Source organism: Leuciscus leuciscus, assembly GCF_965113295.1.
Source record: "Leuciscus leuciscus genome assembly, chromosome: 15".
Lineage (NCBI taxonomy): Eukaryota > Metazoa > Chordata > Actinopteri > Cypriniformes > Leuciscidae > Leuciscus > Leuciscus leuciscus.
The window spans coordinates 13,317,641-13,337,866 of NC_138739.1; the positions used below are offsets into that span (position 1 = coordinate 13,317,641).

The window sequence follows — 20,226 nt, forward strand, 5'->3', positions numbered from 1 at the left end:
TAATTACGTTCTGTTGTACTGGTGTGTAGATCTTGTGGCGATAGTAAATCACAGCAGCAGCTGCAAAAAACAGCAGAACAACAACAACTATTCCTGCTACAGCAGCTGGAGACAGACCTGAATCTGGAATAGATGAAGACACCCAGTCGCTATTACATACAGGTTGACTGATAATACACCCAAGTGTTTAACAATATCTTTGACTCATATTTACACCTTTCCACCTTATACATCTTTCTGGTCATCAGTTGTATGATATTGATTTAACTTATAAATGGCACCAGCAGTTAAAATCACTAAGACACTCAACAGAAAACAATATTCACAGGAAAACTGCATTTCTCAAGTTAATAACTTTAGTCAAAGTGTCATTGAGTCAAAGTTTGCTTTTTTAAACTGTCCATACAGTTATTGGGTTGATTTACAAATATTGAACTTTTTTTTTTTTTTTTTTTAGAAAATGCATTTAATGGCTGAATTATACACTCACCAATGAAAGAAACACTGAATCTCTTCACTCTAGTGATGCTGAAGCTGCTGTTGTTGATGATGATCAGTAGTTTATATTCTCCAGAGTCTGTGTTTCTGGTGTTTGTGATGGTCAGAGATCCAGTCTGATGATCCAGCTTCAGTCTGTCTCTGAATCTCTCTTTACACTTAACATCTGTACAGATCTTACTCTGATCTCCAGTGATTTCAGCGATGAGAATGTCATTAAAATACCACCTCATCAAATAATTTGTGTTTTTTATTACACCAGGATCAAAAGTAACAGATTCTCCCTCCATCACTGACTTTCTCTTCACTTCATCTCGTTCAGCAGCAGAAACACCTGAAACACAAACCAACAGATTATTAAAGTTCTAGACGAAAACAACAAACGCCACAACATGAGAGAATGAATGAAATTGCATAAACCCTTTCTTAACTTTCGATCTGAAAAGAAACAATTATTTTTGTACTCAAACCCATTTTATATATTTTACATGAAATCCTCATTTAAACAGAAAACAGAAGCTGATCAGAGATTGTGTGATTAAACACTGTCGACTCCCTCTGAGCTCAACTGCAGCTTCCTATGAACAAAACTGTTAAACTAACAACTTGTCAATGGAAAAACTGTACGAGATCTGAATACTGTAAGAAGAATAACTGAGAAAAAAAAAAAAGATAAGAAAATAACCGAATATCATTGGGGAAAAAATCTGGCAAATTAACAATATTGTTTAAACATATATAAACTGCATTTAAACATTCACTAACCAACCATTGACAGTAACATTGAAGATATTTCCACTGATGCTGCTGCTGCTGATGATCTTCAGTTCATAAAGTCCAGTGTCTTCAGTTGTGGTGTTTGTGATGGTCAGAGATCCAGTCTGATGATCCAGCTTCAGTCTGTCTCTGAATCTCTCAGTATCTTCATTACACTGAACATCTGTACAGGTCTTATTGAGATCTCCATTGATTTGAGCGATGCGAATGTCATTAAAATACCATTTAATATCTTCTTGTTGGTTTGTTTGAATACCAGTGTATAGAGTGACTGAATCTCCCTCCAGCACTGACACTGACTCTTCATCTGATCCAACACCAAAAACACCTGGAGAAGAAATGAACAGTTTTTCTACAATATATTTTTAATCCTGGTGTTTGAATCTCCCACATAAATAGTATTTACATTACACTTTATTAATGTGGCAGAAGTTTTTATCCAAAGCGACTCACATTACATTCAAGCTACATTTGATCAGCTGATGTAAAATACATCAATTAGGGCTCTCAAAACCAACGCTTTAAAGCATGCAATTTACTTGTTCAGTTTAACTCGTTAAAAATATTTAACGCAGTTAACACAGCATCTTTTTTTATTTCTTTTTTTCTGGCATCCTTTGGCTAGCGTTACATTATATGATGATGCTATAATCAATTTAAACCATTCAAGCACCCTGCAGAAAAACACAAATACTGGCGCATCTGTGAAGTGGCTCTCTATAAATAAACACCCGAGTTCTCTTTAGCTCTTGAACAGACAAAAACACACAAAATTATTTTAATAATAATAATAAATGCCCGTTATGATTTAAAAAGGACACGCAACAGGAACGAGTGCAGTTGACAGTTGAAGGAGACAAGCTTTACACTAAGTTGAACAGCTAATATACCTACATTTTAACATGCCTCTGGTCGTAGAGATGTTTAGATGGATACTGAGGCTTTTTAGGTTGGGTAGAATCTGTCATCTGTTACATTCAAAGTTTTAGTATAGCCTTTTTGTTACAAGAGGTTGACAAGGATTTAATATAGACCTTAACATCTTCTTAAAAGTGAGAAAAATTGGGGGTCACTTTCATTGTTTTACATTAGTGGATAAAGTATTTTGCAAGTAAAATAATTATGTTGGAAAGAAAATACACTCAAAAAATGAATTGTTGCCTCATGTTCAATTTAATTCATCAAAATAAGCTAAAGTAACACGATTTTTAACATTTTGTTACAACTTAATTTAATTGCGTTAAATCAACCTAATATATTTAAAACTGAAGTTAACTTAATTCATTTGTGTGATAACTACATGAATATTTTTTGTTGACAACTAACTGGGTGGTGACAGATCCACTGCCCAGTTAGTTGTCAACAAAAAAATATTCCCAAAAAAAAACACACAAAAAAATTGTCCCCAGCATGCTTTGCAAGGGACTGCATTTGGAGGGAAATTTAGGGATTAAAGTGTTATTTTATATTGAAAGATGTTATTAATGTTAGTGTTTAATGTTCAGTTATGTTAGAAACTTAGAGGACTTTCTGTAATGTTTTTGAATTTTGTGGTTACATTGTGCAGAAGAGTGGTGACTGTGTTTGGGCCTTGGGCATTGTCACATTCACCGTCTGTCTTCGTCCTGTTCACTACAGTTCCCAGAATCCTCCTTGCCTCCACACCTGAACTCACTCCCTCAATTACCATCCTGTTCATCGTTATCATCATCTGCATCACCTGTCTTGTGTTCATCTGTGTGTGTATTTAAGTTCCTGGTCTTCACTCATCTTTTGTTGGTTATTGTTTGTGCACCAGCACACTGTTTCTTGTTTGTTTTGAGTTACCTCCTGTTAATAAACCTTTGTTATTTTGGTACTTCGCTTCGCTTGGCTTGTCTCCTTCCTCAACCCGGACCTTACAGATTAACCGACCACATCATGAGCTGGGAGCTCGCTGGACAGATCGCGGTTTTGGCTCGGGATAGCCGCGATCTGTTCCAATTCACCTGTGGGTTTTGTTCCTCTTGCAGCCTCCTGCTCGCTGAGCGATGAATCGATCAAGGCGTGTTACCGGATTGGGGCCAAGGTGGTCGATCCGAGGGAGCTTCCAGATCTCTCCGGTCTGGACTGGAGAGAGGCACTCTCCAGTTGTCTGGAGAGCTTCCTCCCGTGGCACGCCATGTCACCGTCTGCACTGGAGAGAGGCACTCTCCAGTTGTCTGGAGAGCTTCCTCCCGTGGCACGCCATGTCACCGTCTGCACTTCACGCCAGTCCAGCCGAGCCTGCACTTCACGCCAGTCCAGCCGAGCCTGTACTTCACACCAGATCTACCGAAGCCAAGGCAGTTCGCGTCATGCCCGCCGATCCTGAGCCAGTCGTTGGCCCAGAAGGGCCAGATCCAGTTCCGAGTCCAGTCGAGCCCGCACAGTAATGTCCCAGGAGTTTAAAATTTATGTTGATGGACATTTCATTTTCAGCAATAATGCTTTCATTGGAAGATGCAAAATTTCATTTGCTGTAAGAAACTACTTGCAATTTATTCATGGATTAATACTGTTTAAACTAGTCTCTGAGTCAACCCACTGACAAATTGTTGGTAAAAGTAGGTAGATTGACTCAAAATTTACGAGTATGGTATGAAGAAATTATGAAAACCTAGTGAAAAACTAACCTAGTGAAAAACTAAATTATGAAAAACTAAGTTAATAGTTGAAGTGTTACTTGTAGATTTTTGTTTAAGTAACCATTATAATGATTTTGTCATTTTCTAAACTGTACTTTCTTTAAATTGTATTTTTCTCTTAGGTGGCTGGGCAGTCATTACATGTCCTTGTGGAGTAGTCTATTCCATCAAATTCAACATAAGAGCAGAGTCTCCCAGAGACTTTGCGGACTTGCTGCTGAGTTGGAAGCACTTTCCTAATGTTGTAATATACGACTTTGCTAGAGGACTTGCAGCACACGTTAATCTTCGTGAAGCAGATTCTCTACCTTTCAGTCCCCATGAAGGGAGACTTGCTGAACCAACTACAGCCAATATCCAGCTAGCAAAAGAAGGCAAGCTCAAAGTTAATCTACCATGGTTGAAAAATAAGGAGGAGGATACCAACTGCCATCCTTTGACTGGATCATCAGAGCATTATGCTTTGTATGACAGATTCCATGAATTCAACACAAAAGACCCAAGAGATGCTCTTAGGAGAGTCCAGGTAGTCCCAGAACTTTGTGGATGGGTAAATACTCAAACCGCAGAGCAACTCTTTGCTGCAATGCACAAAAACAATTATTTCCTGAACATGTTCACGCCATCAGGACACATTTGATGCGCAACATCATTCACCATTATAACACGGCACAGAATAAAAACATGGAGGACAGCCTGAAAAAAGTTGTATCACCTAGTGATCAGTTAACCTTTAATGGTTATGGTCAGATAGTACTTGATAAGTTTTTATTTATTATTATTATTATTATTATTTTGTTATATCTTACAATGACCAGTAATTTTGTCACATATTGTAAAATTGCTTTTTCTTCTGCTGTATGTGAAGGTACGCCTCCACAGTCCTTAAATGATAGTGAGAGACTCTTATGTGATACTACACAAATAGGCCCAGTATACTGTAAGAAATGTCATGATAAACACTGCACTTGTAAAATCTCACTTCACTTAGTACAGTTGGGTCATAATATTTTGTCTCTTTTCAGACCCCAGCCGGGGTTCAGTGATGGACTTGACAGCCCTACGAAATGTGCAGCCAAACAGGGCATGCTGGATGCATCCACAAAGCAGTGACCAAATTAAGATGGTATGTTGAATTATTTTGCATTTTCATGCAAACTTACAATTGTTTTTGTTTTTCTAGATAAAAAATGCTTTAAATGACAAAGAATCACAACAACAATTTTTGGCTAAATTAGGAGCAACAATTCTGGACCGATCAGATTTTATTACCTTGGGCCATCCAAATGATGTTGAAGGGACTGAGTTTTATCACATGCACAATCATGCTTTTGTTTTGTGACGAGCGAATATAAAAAAAAAAATTCTCTCAAATTACAGATTTTGAACGCCTGCCTTTCAGTTGTCAGGGATATTGCTGACTTAAAGGTAATTTTTTTTTTTTTTCTGTCTGCTGTGTGGAACCTTTTTTTTATTTTTTATTTTTTATTCGGAAAGTGTGCATAAGTGATCCTTTTATATGCAATCAAATTAACTGTAATTTTAAATGGTATCTAACAGAACATAAAGGTCCATTGTTTTAGCTCATATGTGACCGTGACATGGTTGCCACCATTCTGTGCAGACCCTTCAGCTAACTTACCTGTAAGTATGACTGAAATTTTAATAGAAATAAACTAGGGTCATTTTAGGTGGTGTTTAAAAATGTTTGTTGTCTGTATTAGGACCATATAGCAAGATGTGACTTCATCTTACTGCCTTCCTCTACAAACCATTGGATATGTGTAAGTATTTTATGTTTAAATGATCAGTTCTCCTCAATGCAAGTAACACAGAGATATTTTGACATAACTAATAATTGTATCTTCCAAGAATCACTTAATAGAACCAGTTTTACAGATCATGAAACCAAAAAGCAGAGAGATGTATTTGCTTGATTCACTGTACGGCACTGACTTCAGCGATTGTCGTTTCGTTGGTCCCTACAGGTTTTTTCAGAAAAAATATTAAGAGTTCAAAATTAGTTCAGGATTATGGTAGTTCTGTTTTTGTGCCATACATCCATTTGCATGCATTTTGTTTTTTGTTTTATGGCTAATTTTTCATTGATGTTTAAACTATTTACATCTACCTAATTGCTGGAATTATATTTTATAGTTTGTTTAAACAATGATAAATGAGTCAAATTTGTTTGAGGTTGTTCCACCCAAGTTTGTTTGTTTATTAGCATTTTTTTATTTTTTTTTATCCATTTTTGTTTTAACTGTTGTGGTTTAATGCTTTGTAGAAAACTTGCACAGCAACTACATCCTGGGCCGTGGAAGGAGTATGGACGTGATGATCTCAACGTAAGCAGTTTTCTTGTTGCCATCACTAAATTCCATTTTTGATATTCAAACACAGTTTATTTTTGAATAATTATAACATGTTTATTTCAAATGAACTCAACAGGGTGCTCCAAGGCAGAATTGTTCAAATAACTGTGGAGTGTTTGTGTTGATGGTAGGAAGAATTGTTTGATAACAATAATACATGTTTTTTTTATTTTTTTTTATAACTTTGTCAGATTGCTGTCTGTCATCTCCTAAAACAATTTAATTCAAGTTCATTACTATAATTGTTTATGTCTGTTTTGATGTAACTTCCTATTAATGTTACAGTACGCACTCTGTTGTAATGGGAGGTCTCTTTGATTTTGCTGAGGTGAGCTATCAAAACTAATAATTTTGGAAAGTATATTCTCAAAGGGTGATTTGTTATTTACATTAAGCATATTTTCCAGTCTGACATGGCTGCAGTTAAGGAGATGGTGGTGCTTGCTCTTGCTAACAAATTATCCTGTGAAGTAAGCCTATTTGCAAGTACTTCCAATAAATAAAACACATTTATTAGTACAGTAGTAGTAGGTGAAGGAGGAGTAGAAGTAGCAGTTTTTTTATCCTCTCTTTAATAATGTTAATTTGCACAGTATTTGGTATTTTACGGTGTTTTTTTTTTTTCCTGTGTCAAGTATATTTGTATAGTGCTTTTCACAATACAGATTGTATCAAAGGAGCTTCACAGTATTAAATTAAAATAATACAACAAGGTTTGTTTCAAGTGGAATTTATCGATTGATAAAATTAAATATCCCCAAAATATCCCCAACATATCCCCAACTGAGCAAGCCAAAGGCAACAGTGGCAAGGAACCGAAAAACTCCAAGTGACCTAATGGTGTCCTAAAACTCCATCAGGTGACCTAATGGAGAAAAAAAAACCTTGGGAGAACCCAGGTTCAGTCGGGGGCCAGTTCTCCTCTAGCATTTATGAGCTTGAGACCGGATTGTATTTTGAACTGTAAGATTAAAATATTATATGAATGCCTGGCTGAAGAGATGCGACTTTAATCTAGTTTTAAACTGGGAGAGCGAGTCCGAGCAACGAACAGTATCAGGAAGACTATTCCAGAGTTTTGGAGCCAAATGTGAAAATGCTCTCCCTCTTTTGGTGGTTCTGGATATCCTAGGTATGACCAAAAGCCTTGAATTTAGTGATCTTAAAGAGCGCGATGGATTATAGGGTGATAGAAGATCCGTTAAATAGACTGGAGCTAAGCCGTTTAGGGCTTTATAATTCAGTAGCAATACCTTGTAATTAATACGGAGCTTTATAGGTAACCAATGCAGTGATGATAAAATCGGTGTTATATGATCATATTTTCTTGATCTCGTAAGAACTCTAGCGGCGGCATTTTGGACTAACTGTAGCTTGTTTATTGAGGATGCAGGACAACCAGCTAATAAAGCATTACAGTAATCCAGTCTCGAGGTCATGAATGCATGAACTAACTTTTCTGCATCAGAAACTGATAGCATATTACGTAGCTTAGCAATGTTTCTAAGGTGGAAAAAGGCTGTTTTTGTAACATATGAAATATGATTTTCAAAAGACAGGTTGCAATCGAGTATAACACCCAGGTCTTTTACTGTAGAGGATAAAGTAACAGAACATCCTATGATGTTAAAGTTGTATTGTGCGAGGTTTTGTGGGCAGTTTTTTGAACCGATAAGTATTACCTCTGTCTTGTCTGGATTTAATAAAAGAAAATTACGTATCATCCAATCTTTTATATCTTTAACACACTCTGTCAATTTGGAAAATTTTGCGTTTTCATCCGGCCGTGATGAAATATATATTTGAGTGTCATCAGCATAACAATGGAAACTAATTCCATGTTTCCTTATAATATTTCCAAGTGGCATCATATATATTGAGAATAACAGAGGGCCTAATACAGATCCCTGCGGCACTCCATAGTTTACTGGAGTTATGATCGATTTTTCTCCATTTAAATAGACAAAATGGTAGCGGTCAGATAGGTATGATTTGAACCAGCTTAATGCTTGTCCTTGAACACCAGTATAATTTTGTAGTCGATCTAAGAGTAATGTATGATCTATAGTAATGTATGATCTATAGTATCGAACGCAGCACTAAGATCAAGTAAAACTAGTATTGAGATACAGCCTTGGTCAGAAGCTAAAAGTAAATCATTTGTGATTTTAACGAGCACAGTTTCAGTGCTATGATGCAGTCTGAATCCAGACTGAAACTTTTCATAGATATCATTTTGTTGCAAGAAAGAGCCCAGTTGAGCGGACACCACTTTTTCTAATATTTTAGACAAAAATGGAAGATTTGAAATGGGTCTATAATTTGCTAGATTATTATGATCTAATTGTGGTTTCTTAATGAGAGGTTTTATAACTGCCAGTTTAAATGTTCTTGGAACATGACCTAAAGATAAAGACGAGTTAATAATATTGAGGAGAGGCTCTTCCACTACAGGTAACACTTCTTTCAGTAGTTTAGTTGGTATAGGATCTAATAAACATGTTGTTGTTTTAGACGAAGTGATAAGTTTATTTAACTCTTTTTGTTCTATAGTTGTAAAGCACTGTAATTGTTCTTGCGGGGTGATAATTGAAGCTGAATTATAAGGCGCAATTGAAGATTGAACGTTTACAATTGTGGTTCTGATGCTTTCTATTTTCTCAGTGAAGAAGTTCATGAAATCATTACTACTGAACTGTAACGGGATATTTTGTTCGGGTGACGTCTGTTTATTTGTTAGTCTAGCCACGGTGTTAAATAAAAACCTTGGATTGTTTTGGTTGTTTTCTATTAGTTTGCGGAGGTGCTCAGCCCTGGCCGCTTTTAGGGCCTTTTTATAACGTGACATACTGTCTTTCCACGCGATTCTAAAGACCTCTAAATTAGTTTGTTTCCATTTACGCTCTAAAATACGTGTTTCTCTCTTTAAAACATGCGTAGTATTGTTGTACCATGGTGCTTTAATTTTCTTTCTGACCTTTTTTAATTTAATAGGTGCAACCACATCCAATGTTCTAGAGAGAATGGTGTGGAGTAAGTACTTGCTAGGCAAACTGTAGTTCACTTGTTTTTTTTTATTTTTATTTTTTTATAATTTAAGATCAGATGCTGAAAGGAAGCTACTCAGAAAAAGGCGCAAAGAAATGAAGACAGGTATAACTTTAACTAAAATAGGTTTGCAACAACTAATCTGACAACTGATGATAAAATGTTCAAGTTCCATTTTCCATAAATATTTCATGATTATTGTATTGGTGTGAATATAATTGATTTCTTTAGGAGAATTGGAAATGGAAGCTGATGAGGTGCTAGAGGTGCCAGATGAGGTGGACATAAGTAAGGTGGGAGTTTTCCCTATTCCAAATGTTATTATTTTTAACATGTTAAATGTATGCTATTATTTGACTAGTATTTTATATTGAATAATATTAAACAAATTGCTGAGCAGATGCCAGCTGAGATCCTGAGATATATCCTCATGAATGTGGTCAAAGAAGATGGAGATGTGGCTTTCTTCAGGCTGTCTCTGACGTGCAGGCTTTTCCATGATGTTGTTAGTGAGGCATCATTCAGAAAAGAGGCTCACAGTAAGTTATTTCTTTTTTTTTTTTCTTTTTTTTTTTTTACCAGTAGACAGTTCTACACATTACGTTTAAACTGCAAATGCATTTTAAGCTTTGCTCAGAATTTATTATTATCTTACAATAGGTGTTGTCAACTGGAGTGCATTCTCCAGTGAGTACAAGGAGAGGTTTCGAGTGCCATATGAAGTGACGAGTTGCCTTTGCTGTGGGGACTTATTTAAAGACTTCCCGCCAGGCTATGTTGGAGATGGAAGGAAAGGAATCCTTCTTGCGTTTTACTCAACCAAAGACTTTGAAGGTTACTGCTCAGCAGACTGCTTCATCTGTGATGGGAGTCACTATAGCCCCGAGGACAACTTGAGTGACAACTTGAGTGACAACTTGAGTGACAACTTGAGTGACAACTTGAGGGACAACTTGAGTGACAACTTGAGTGACAACTTGAGTGACAACTTGAGTGACAACTTGAGTGACAACTTGAGTGACAACTTGAGTGACAACTTGAGTGACAACTACTTGATCTGACTGTTTATATATTAAACTTAAATTATTTTCTTTTCTTCTTTTCTTTTTTTCTTTTCTTTTTTCTTTTTTAAATGTACGTACATGTCCTGCAAACACTGAAGAGCAAATAAGGGGAACCTTATGTACATATCAATATGGAAAAATTTGTAATTAAAGAAGCCATTAAAGAATTCTTAATGCTGTTATGTTTTTGCATTTTTCCCTTGAATGTGTATTGGTATGTTAAGTTGTTTATAGACCATATTGTATTGTAGCTTTAGGATTAAAATTACAGAGACAATCATTTTTGCTTCCACTAAACAGCAAATATGACCTAAATAAAATTGCTTAATTTTAAAATGTTCTATATACACGCATTAAAAAAAAATACTTGTGGTGACGACATGTTATTAATCCATCAAATTTAGGTTTAAAATCATAATTTAAAATGTTGTAAAATTAACTATTTTGCATGTATGTCAAGAGAAACTAGGATAACTTAATCACATTTATGTAAATAATTATTCATCAATAATTACGTATTACTATTTATCAGTACTACTACAAAGGTTAGAATCATAGGTTAGAACATCTCAATTCAATATTGAGCATACATGTCACTTAAGACTAGCGCATGCGCATTATAACCCAGCGATCGGTAGTTCGGTACTGCGCATGCGTCTATGACATCGCCAAAACACACCTCCATTCACTACGTATTGGATCTATCATGTTGGCACTATCGAAACCAACCGTCCCCATTGACTTTGCATTGTGAGAGGCTGCCTCCTTGTCATTTCTTTCTTCTAACAAAAGACAGAAAAATGCCTAAAAGCTGCTGTGTGACAAGGTGTACAGCAAACAAGCTAAAAAAAAAAACAGAAATAAGTTTTTATTAGCTCTCGACCCCAAAAAACGAGTGTTTAGGACATAAAAGTGGATACAGGCAGTTGAGACAGAGCGTCACGTGTCTCATTACTCTGAGAACTAACGTACGTCCGCTGGAGGAGACCGTAATCGGCTACACAGGATAGTTTATCTTACAGAAATGTAATATATAAAACTGACATTTGGATATTTGACTCACCAGTGACCAAATGTTTAACTTACTGCACACGTAGTGTATTTTAGTGCATACTGAGTGTCAGGATCCCACAATTTACCCATTCGTTCCAGCATGTATCCACTTTTATGTCCTCAAACGCTCGTTTTTTGGGGTCGACAGCTTATGAAAACTTATTTCTGGGTTTCTTAGCTTGTTTGCTGTACACCTTGTCACACAGCAGCTTTTAGGCATTATTCTGTCTTTTCTTAGAAGCAAGAAATGACAAGGAGGCAGCCTCTCCTAATGCAAAGTCAATGGAGACAGTTGGTTTGTTTTCCCCCTTGGTGGGCGTGGTCTTCAGATTATGACGCGTTGGGACGGTTGGTTTGTTTTCCCCCCCGGTGTGGGCGTGGCCTAAATGCGCTCCCTTTTGGGACCTCTCTCTAGCGGATTTTCGATGTATTGCAGTTTTTCGCACTTCCGGGTAGGCTTCATTTTTCAGATTAGAATGTTGCCCCTTGGTTGATACCAGAGCCATAGAGAGAGAGAGTTGCGACACTCCCATAGACCTCCGTTGTAAATAATGGCGGCGCTTTTAACCGCCTACTTCCGGGATTTGAAGATCGGAATAGTTCCAAACACTGTCATTTGGCCGTTGGACACCATTCACTTACATTGCTGCGCGTCGAGTTGTTCCAGAGTTAAGTTGCTGAAATATCGACCTCTTTTGAATTGTCAACTGTCTATATTGTATCAGAGGCCCTTTGCGATGCTTATACTGGTCTTCATTTGTACATGCACAGCCTAATTATTTATATTTTATGTTGGTTGTTTCAACCAATTTTCAAGCACGACTTCGTCAGCTAAGAGTTCGGTAATGAATCGCTACCACCTTTATAGCAACTTTTATTTAATTTAATTTTTTGGGATATACTAACTTTTCATTATGTTTTATTGTCTTGAGTGAAGCGGCTTGTGAGAACAATGCTGGACCTTTAGGATTGTTATGGCCATCACCAGTCCTGTCTGTTTCATGGATCACCTGCCCCTGGTTTTTGTTTTTCTTGTTCACACACACAAGCACACATTTTTGTTGTCTGTCATTGTTTAATAAAAAATATTTTATTTGAAAACCTTCATTTGTATCAGCCATGCTTAAATTCGTTTTTAATCTGTTATAGTTTTGATAATGTGTATGGCCTTAATCTTAAAATAATATTCTTAGTCTTAACATGATCATGTTTCACGTTGTGGTCCTGGGGGTGGCCACTTTCATCAGAAGAAGTGAGCTATAGCTTCTAAGCGAATTCTGAACGGACCGCCACGGCAGACCTCTTTGCGTGATCACGAAGGTAGGCTAATGGCTGAATCAAAATTTATAAGCAAAATCACGGGAATCAATAGCCTAATACAGCCCAGTTGTGCTAAAATAAATATCATGAGACGTCCATCATCAGTTGAATGATATGGAAAAGTTAAGTTAGAGCCGCTAAAGCCAGTGCTACTACCCATGCGAACATGAACACTAAGCTTTTCCCTCCAAAAATATAGCCTAAAACTTATCTCCAAATGCAAAACTGACATTAACAAAATGCAATAATGCAATAACAGCTGAAAAAGTACTTGGGTGTGGGTTTTATTTTATATTTACCGTTCAATAATGCAATCGCTGCTGTCTGTCCCATAGAAGAACATGACAGCCAGCGTACGTTTTGGAATTGGGGCTTACATGAACCACGTGACAGCCATAGCGGCGACATCAAAGAGTGTCGCAACTCTCTCTCTATATGGCTCTGGTTGATAAACGCTCCGAACCATTGATTCGGAACAAAAGGTTCGTATAGGTTTCGAAGCTTCATGAAGCAGTGTTTTGAAATTGCCATCACTAGTTTTCTTGCCACGCCGTTTTAACAGCTTTTGTTTTTGTTGTTTGTTTTTCGCTCGCGCGATCGGGTCCAATGCCCTGGTTGTTACAACTAATTCTGTGACCCATCGAATTCTGTAACCGTAGGCGCTGTTTTCACACTATCCCAAATAACCCTACTACTTCTTCAACACCTTTCACAGAAAACACCGGGAGAGAGATTGTAACAAATAAAGTTCTTACCATTCTTGTCGAGTAAAATCAAGATCACCCAGAGCGAATTAAAGAGAAGCTTCATTTGCAGCACGTTTCCCCCATAACTTTTCCAGTTGAGTAAAGTTGGCAATAAATCCACAGATTCGAACTTCCCGGATTAATAACTCGCGAGCTAAACGTTGTTTCTACACAAATAACACCTATTTTCAATCGTAGTAACGTAGACAAGCAGCCACAATCTAATTTTCCTCGAAACGAGCTTTCCTTCGCAGTGGACAAAATGTATGTGCGCAGGCTGAGAGACAGATCCGAAGGGACCGTGTCTGCAAAGTGCAAAAAAAAAAAAAAAAAAAAAGTGCGAAAAGTGTTACTACAAAACCAGTCCTGCTGGTTATACAACACTTATTTTGGAAAAAAAAAGTATTTTTGCATAGAGCGCGGGGCACAACCTAACGCGGGGCTAGTTGTAACACGCTTGTTTTAAATACGTCCGCACATGCTTGGATGACGAAACTTTGTGTATTTACTAGTTGCCATATCAACACTATATAGAAAAAAAAATTCCGCCAAAATTATTCTTTTTTTTTGGAAGATATCCATAGACATTTATTAAACCATATAGCAAAAGTAAATTTCTTACTTAAGTTAATTTTTCATCTCTATTTTTTTTGTGTTTATTTAAAATAAGACAAATCTGATATTATTTTAATCTCCAAGATGTTATTTAACAGTTGAGATAGTTATTTAATGCTTCGCTAACTAGCAGAAGACACTAGCAGGGTTTAAATCCCAGTTGTGCAGGCGGGGGCATGTTGTCACACTGCGTTACAATGTGCCCCTATTAGAAATATGCTATTATATTCTATTCTTTTATTAATTTTATTGGGAAAACGTGAGGAAAAGGTGAATAAAGACTGAGAGTCAATGTTCAGAAATGACTAATTATTTATTTGTTTTGAACTATGTTGTATAGCTGTGTTTTCATGTGTTCGTAGTCAAAACTCAAAAATGTGTTTATATTTAATTATTAAAAATTGCCATTATTTTATATGAAAAAGTTTTTTAATTGTATTTTATTTAGAAAATATTTTAGTTTGTTTTGTATATATTTTTTATTAGATCAGATAACATTTTAAGCTGTCATATGTTATGTTACAATGTGCCCCTCACATGTTACAATGTACCCCACCTATGGGGCATGTTGTCACATTTCACTTCCATTCTTTCGGGGTATGTCAAGAAAAAAGTATATACTGTATTAATAAAACAAAACCACATAATTGTACTAGACATGTGGGAAATTAATGTGGGAAAAAATAAATACTCTGAACCATAAGTAGATTTACACAAACTGAGAAAGTCAAAAAGCGTTAGGTTGTGCCCCGCTCTACCCTATGTTTTATGTTTTTTTATTTATGAAAAATATTCAATAACTTCACTGTAATACACTGTAGCCTATTGTTGCCAAATTCAGTTCACACATCACTGCTGTCCTGTTGGTTATACTACAACACTTATTTTGGAAAAAATAAATGTTTGCATAATTTTTATGATTTTTATTGTGAAAAATATTCAGTTACTTCACTGTAATTCACTGTTACGAACAGTGGAAAAAAAAGATTTTGGCAACAATACAGTGAATTACAGTGAAGTTATTTAATATTTTTCACAATTAAAAATTATGCAAAAAATATATTTATCCAAAGTCAACAAATTTTTCATCTCATCTCCTCTCATGCCATGCATAAAGCACACAGAAGATACCTGCATTTTTAATGTATCTTGTAACAATGTTGACAGCAACAAACTTTTCCATAAAGAGATTATATTTCCACTATAAATTGATTTCCAAGGGGCATTTTTATAAAAAAAACCTTATTAAATATAGGCATATTCATCATCATCTATGTCAAGTTCTTAATTTTAATTGATCAATCCAGTTTGAATAATAAGGCACTACTTTAGGGCTGTTACCAGTAAAATAAAATCACTATCAACAAAATCCATCTAATCAAAAGCTTCAAATTAAAAAAATTATTGGCATGATTCATGACTGTCGGGCATTTACGGTATTTACAAAACATATATGCAACTGCTATTAGATAATACATAATGTTAATCGGGTAAAGTGATCTTGAGATCATATGCTGAATTTTCAGCAGCCATTAGGCCTACTCCAGTATTCAGTGCCATTATGCTGATTTGGTGCTCAAGGAACATTTATGATTATTAATAATGTTAAACAGTTTTGCAACTTCAGATTTCCACTTTGTGGAAAAATCAGCTTTGCCAACAAATGATTAAATTGCAGTTTAAAATATATTACAACAGAGACCAGTTAATTTAAATTGTAAATATCACTGTTTTTAAAAATAAGTGCAGCCTTGTTGAGAAAGAAACACTTTTTTTTTTTTTTTTACATAATGTTTTCAAACTTTTGACCGGTACTGCATGATATAATAAACAAAATTAAAATACACATCACTGAATGGATTTAAAGGGGAACATGGCAACTCTAGCCATTTCTTTGCTGATTTTCACTTTTGTTGTCGCGTGTTTTCTCAACGAGCTCCCCCTACAGCTGTGGGACGTACATTTCACAACACTGTAGTAAAAAAATCTCACTTGTGGCACCCTCCTCCCCCCCTCTACCGCTGCTCATGTCCATTTGTTATTATCGGAGCCGGCCAACTTTATTGTGTGGAGCTATGTCTACCGAGGTGGGTAATGCATCATACACAGTATCATATCATAGCTGTGCCAAGAGAAATCTGTATCATCCCCTTCGAAACTTGCAGAGACGGAGAGTGTGAGTAGGAGGTGTCCATGAGCTAGCAGCAGGAGAAACTTTTGCTAAGTATTCTGATTAATTATTTTGTCATTTTGCCTCCACGTCCCCCCGATTGCCCACGAGCTTCTCCTCCTGTCCATACGGTAATCTCTCTACTGTGCGACAGAGAGTCGCGTGGTTATGACGCAATCGTTAGCCTATTTTTACAAAAACTGCTTCTACGGGGCCATAACATAAGATACAAGGTAATGGAGCCTTTTATACATTTTCGTGTTTCTTTAGAAATTAATAATGGACAAATGGAGTCTTCAAACGCCTCAGATGTAAAGTTATTCGCTGTCAAAGTGACGCCAAAATGAATGGGAGTCAATGGGATGCTAACAGCAGGCGAAGTTCTGCTACAAGATGGTGGCACGCGGCCGGCTTCAACTTCTGGTCGACTTCCTTCCCGCTTGATTTGAATTCATCACGAGCGCGGGATTTGACAGTTACGGACTGCGCTGCTGTGATAGCCTGTGAAATGGAGATGAAGATCACTCACTGGATAAAGGGCTGAATTTGGATCTCTTTCTTGCAAACGTATGGATTCTAAAGATTTGGATTATATCAAGTATAATACAATTGATGTATTTTCTGAATTTATGTTGGGTTTTGGTGTATTATTGTTCTATTGGAGAAAACGCATTTTTTGTCTCACTGTAAATAAACTAAATATTAAAATGGTTAAACGATTAAATAAGGTATTTTTAAGGTTTTAAAGTGTATTCTTGTTTAACTGCAAGTAGGCTAATCCTCCGAAACGAGTTTGCAGCAGAAGGCACGAACAGAGCGAAATGTTATTAGTCTAACGTTATTTCTTGAGTAAACTGCATAAATGCGACTGAAAACGTAATTGATTAGACATTTGAATGCAATAGAGTGGGGCTGAACGATTAATTGCATTTGCGATAATATCGCGATATGATGAAATGCGATTTATTAACAGCAAAGCTGTGATTACAGTCTGGTCACGTGACAGGCGAGAGTAAACCAGTCTGTATTGCACGCACGCAGTGCCTAACTTGGCACGCTACGCATATAGGCCTGGCTACAGGAAATAACAGTTTATGTTTCATTTGTGATATTGTGTTATAGATTCTCTCCAATGATTCTGTATCGATTAAGATAATTTCAGATTTATGTCTGAGCTTAGTTTTAGCCTACTAAACTAATGATCGGACACACTCGGTCTCTCTCGCGCGCAGACACACTCGGTCTCTCTCGCGTACGTACACTCGGTCTCACTCGCGCGCAGACACACTCGGTCTCTCTCGCACACTGTCGCTCGCTCGCGCAGTTCGTATCCCTTTTGTCCAGTCCGGCGCCTCATATAGAAGATGTGTGGCGAGTGACTAGCCGCAGGTGTGTTGTTGTTGTGTGGAATCTGGTGCGCGGCATGGCGGCAGCCGGGTGGTGGGCGTAACCAAAACAAGGATAGGAAGCGGCAGAGACCTATATCTCTGTATCAGAACATCTTATAGAGATGAGGTTTGGCTCTTTTGACTCATGCTAGCAAACAGCACTTCCAACATGCTACACATGCTAGCAGTGCATAGCTACATGCTAATAGTGATTAGTTAAGTGTTAAATCAGGCTAAGAACTCTATAAAAACTCCATAGTAACCATCTGTGACAACTACCAACCACCTAGTAACACCATATCAACCGCCCTGAATACCTTAGCAACCGCCTAGCAAAACCATAGCAACCACCCAAAATACCCTAGCAACCGCCTTGCAACCACCCAGAATACCTTAGCAACCGCCTAGCAACACCATAGCAACCACCCAGAACACCCTAGCAACCGCCTAGCAACCACCCATAATACCCTAGCAACCACCCAAAATACCTTAGCAACCGCTTAGCAACACCCTAGCAACCACCTAGCAACCACCCAAAATACCTTAGCAACCGCCTAACAACAACACAGCAACCACCCAGAACACCCTAGCAACCGCCTAGCAACCACCCAGAATACCCTAGCAACTGCTTAGCAACACCATAGCAACCACCCAGAATACCCTAGCAACTGCCTAGCAAAAAACATTCTGGTCCAAACTTTCTCAAGCCAACTTAAAGTTTGTCTCAACGAACTTTCGCATCTAGTTTAAAATTGGAATTTCTCTGAAATTAAAAATCTTTGGGAACTTTTGGGATATTGTAAGTACACAACTGCAGGAAAAATATCACACTGTGCAAGTGATTTGGGGATATTTTATTTTAAAATTCTTACATATTGTACCTTTAACTGTGAGGTTCATAAAAAGCAGCTGATTTTATTTCAGCTGATGACCCCTAATTGCTAATTTACCAACAAAAGGGTGAATGTTTGTTGCAGAGTGAGCACTGAAGATAGCAATGTGCTGAAATGTTTGCTCTTATTCGTTTGGTTTAAATTCACTTTGCACTTTATGCACTATAGAAAAAATAATAATTTAATAGACTTCTGTAGTCTGTAGTCTGTACTGAATTCAGTGTGTGGCCAGACACCTTCTTGCTTGTTTTCATAAAAAGCAGGGCAGGAAGAAACTCTTCACCTTAACACACATACACTGAACACACACTCTCACCTAGAGCTGATGGTCCAGATCAAAACACATTTCTCAAGTACACCGACCAAGGTTTCAGTTTGACTCAGAAGATGAACTTCAATAAAACTTGTACTATGAGATCAGACACAGTTTTAACTTTTTACTTTGGTTTTTAAATACACTAAAATTGAGAACTGAATAAATATACAAAACCATCTTAAAATCACTAGAATTCGAAGAGTTCACTAGATATTTTTCTACTTCTGGCATTTAACACAGACAGACACCTACTTTTCAAATAGTATGTTAAATGATAAGAAATAAAGAAAATTTCACAAATTAAGAACAGTTAAAGTCTTAATAAAGGCCAGATGAACTATAACATTATATCATGTGTAAATGCAGCGAGTGAAACTAGGAGGGCCAAACTGTGTCGTGGGAGGATTCACACATGTAGAAGTGTTTTCAGCAGATAGTGTCATCAGACACTGAAGAAAATGTTTCACGTGTTTGTTTTATTCTGTTTGTGCTGCTGGAGTCTGATTGGTAAGTAAAATTATGGTTTAATTATTTTTTTTATTTTTTATTATTATTAATTTTTTTAATTTAGAGTAAAACAGTGGCTGCTACACGCTCAGTAAAAAGTTTCAAAAGCTGTTTTTAGAAACCCATTTGCTTTGAGTTCATATCTGGGTTAATAATGGATTAATTTTATTAATGCAATAAGTAGCCTGGAATATTTAGTATGAAAACCAGATGTATTACTGTGTGTTTGGTTATGTGCTTGTTTAAACTGACATTTGCGAAATCAAACATTGTTGCTGTTTACTTGCAATGGCGAATCAATCGCTGTGGACAAAATAAACTGTAGATGAATTAAATCCCAGGTTAGAATTATAATCCCTGATTTGTTAATCTGTGTTTAACATTAAGTGATGCGACAAACTCTACGTGGTTGTTCATTTAGTTTTGGTGTTTCTGCCGCTGTTCTGGATGTTCTCAACTTGTAAACTATAAAAACTACAGCTGATTTCAGGCTTTGTAAACCATCAGAAACATTAATCTGTGTAAATCTGTTTGTTCTCCAGGTGTGTTTGGTGATTCAGTGTCAGTGATGGAGGGAGATTCTGTTACTCTAAACACTGATCTTACTGAAATACGTGAAGACGACGATATACTGTGGAAATATGGAGCTGAAAAGTCTGTCATATTTAGAATTAAAAAAAAGAAGCAGATTTTCTCCACAAATGACGATGGTCGTAATGGGAGATTCACAGACAGACTGAAGCTGGACGATCAAACTGGATCTCTGACCATCACAAACATTAGAACTGAA

At 36.8% G+C, this 20,226-nt stretch overlaps 2 protein-coding genes and 1 long non-coding RNA gene across 5 annotated transcripts in view; 2 read left to right on the plus strand and 1 right to left on the minus strand.

Moving 5' to 3' along the window:
• Nucleotides 1-20,226, minus strand: part of LOC309476065 (uncharacterized protein) — a 120,525-nt gene that overhangs the window by 82,439 nt on the left and 17,860 nt on the right. The window lies entirely within an intron of this gene.
• The window catches only part of LOC309476378, an 83,697-nt gene that overhangs the window by 53,176 nt on the left and 10,295 nt on the right, over nucleotides 1-20,226 (plus strand). The window lies entirely within an intron of this gene.
• Nucleotides 1,614-10,520, plus strand: LOC309476266 (uncharacterized protein). The gene is made up of 6 exons (XM_082139549.1): nucleotides 1,614-6,289; nucleotides 6,393-6,786; nucleotides 9,417-9,469; nucleotides 9,596-9,657; nucleotides 9,765-9,903; nucleotides 10,025-10,520. The coding sequence occupies exons 3-6, from the start codon at nucleotides 9,460-9,462 to the stop codon at nucleotides 10,423-10,425; spliced, it is 612 nt and encodes a 203-aa protein (XP_081995675.1). The 5' UTR covers nucleotides 1,614-6,289; nucleotides 6,393-6,786; nucleotides 9,417-9,459; the 3' UTR covers nucleotides 10,426-10,520.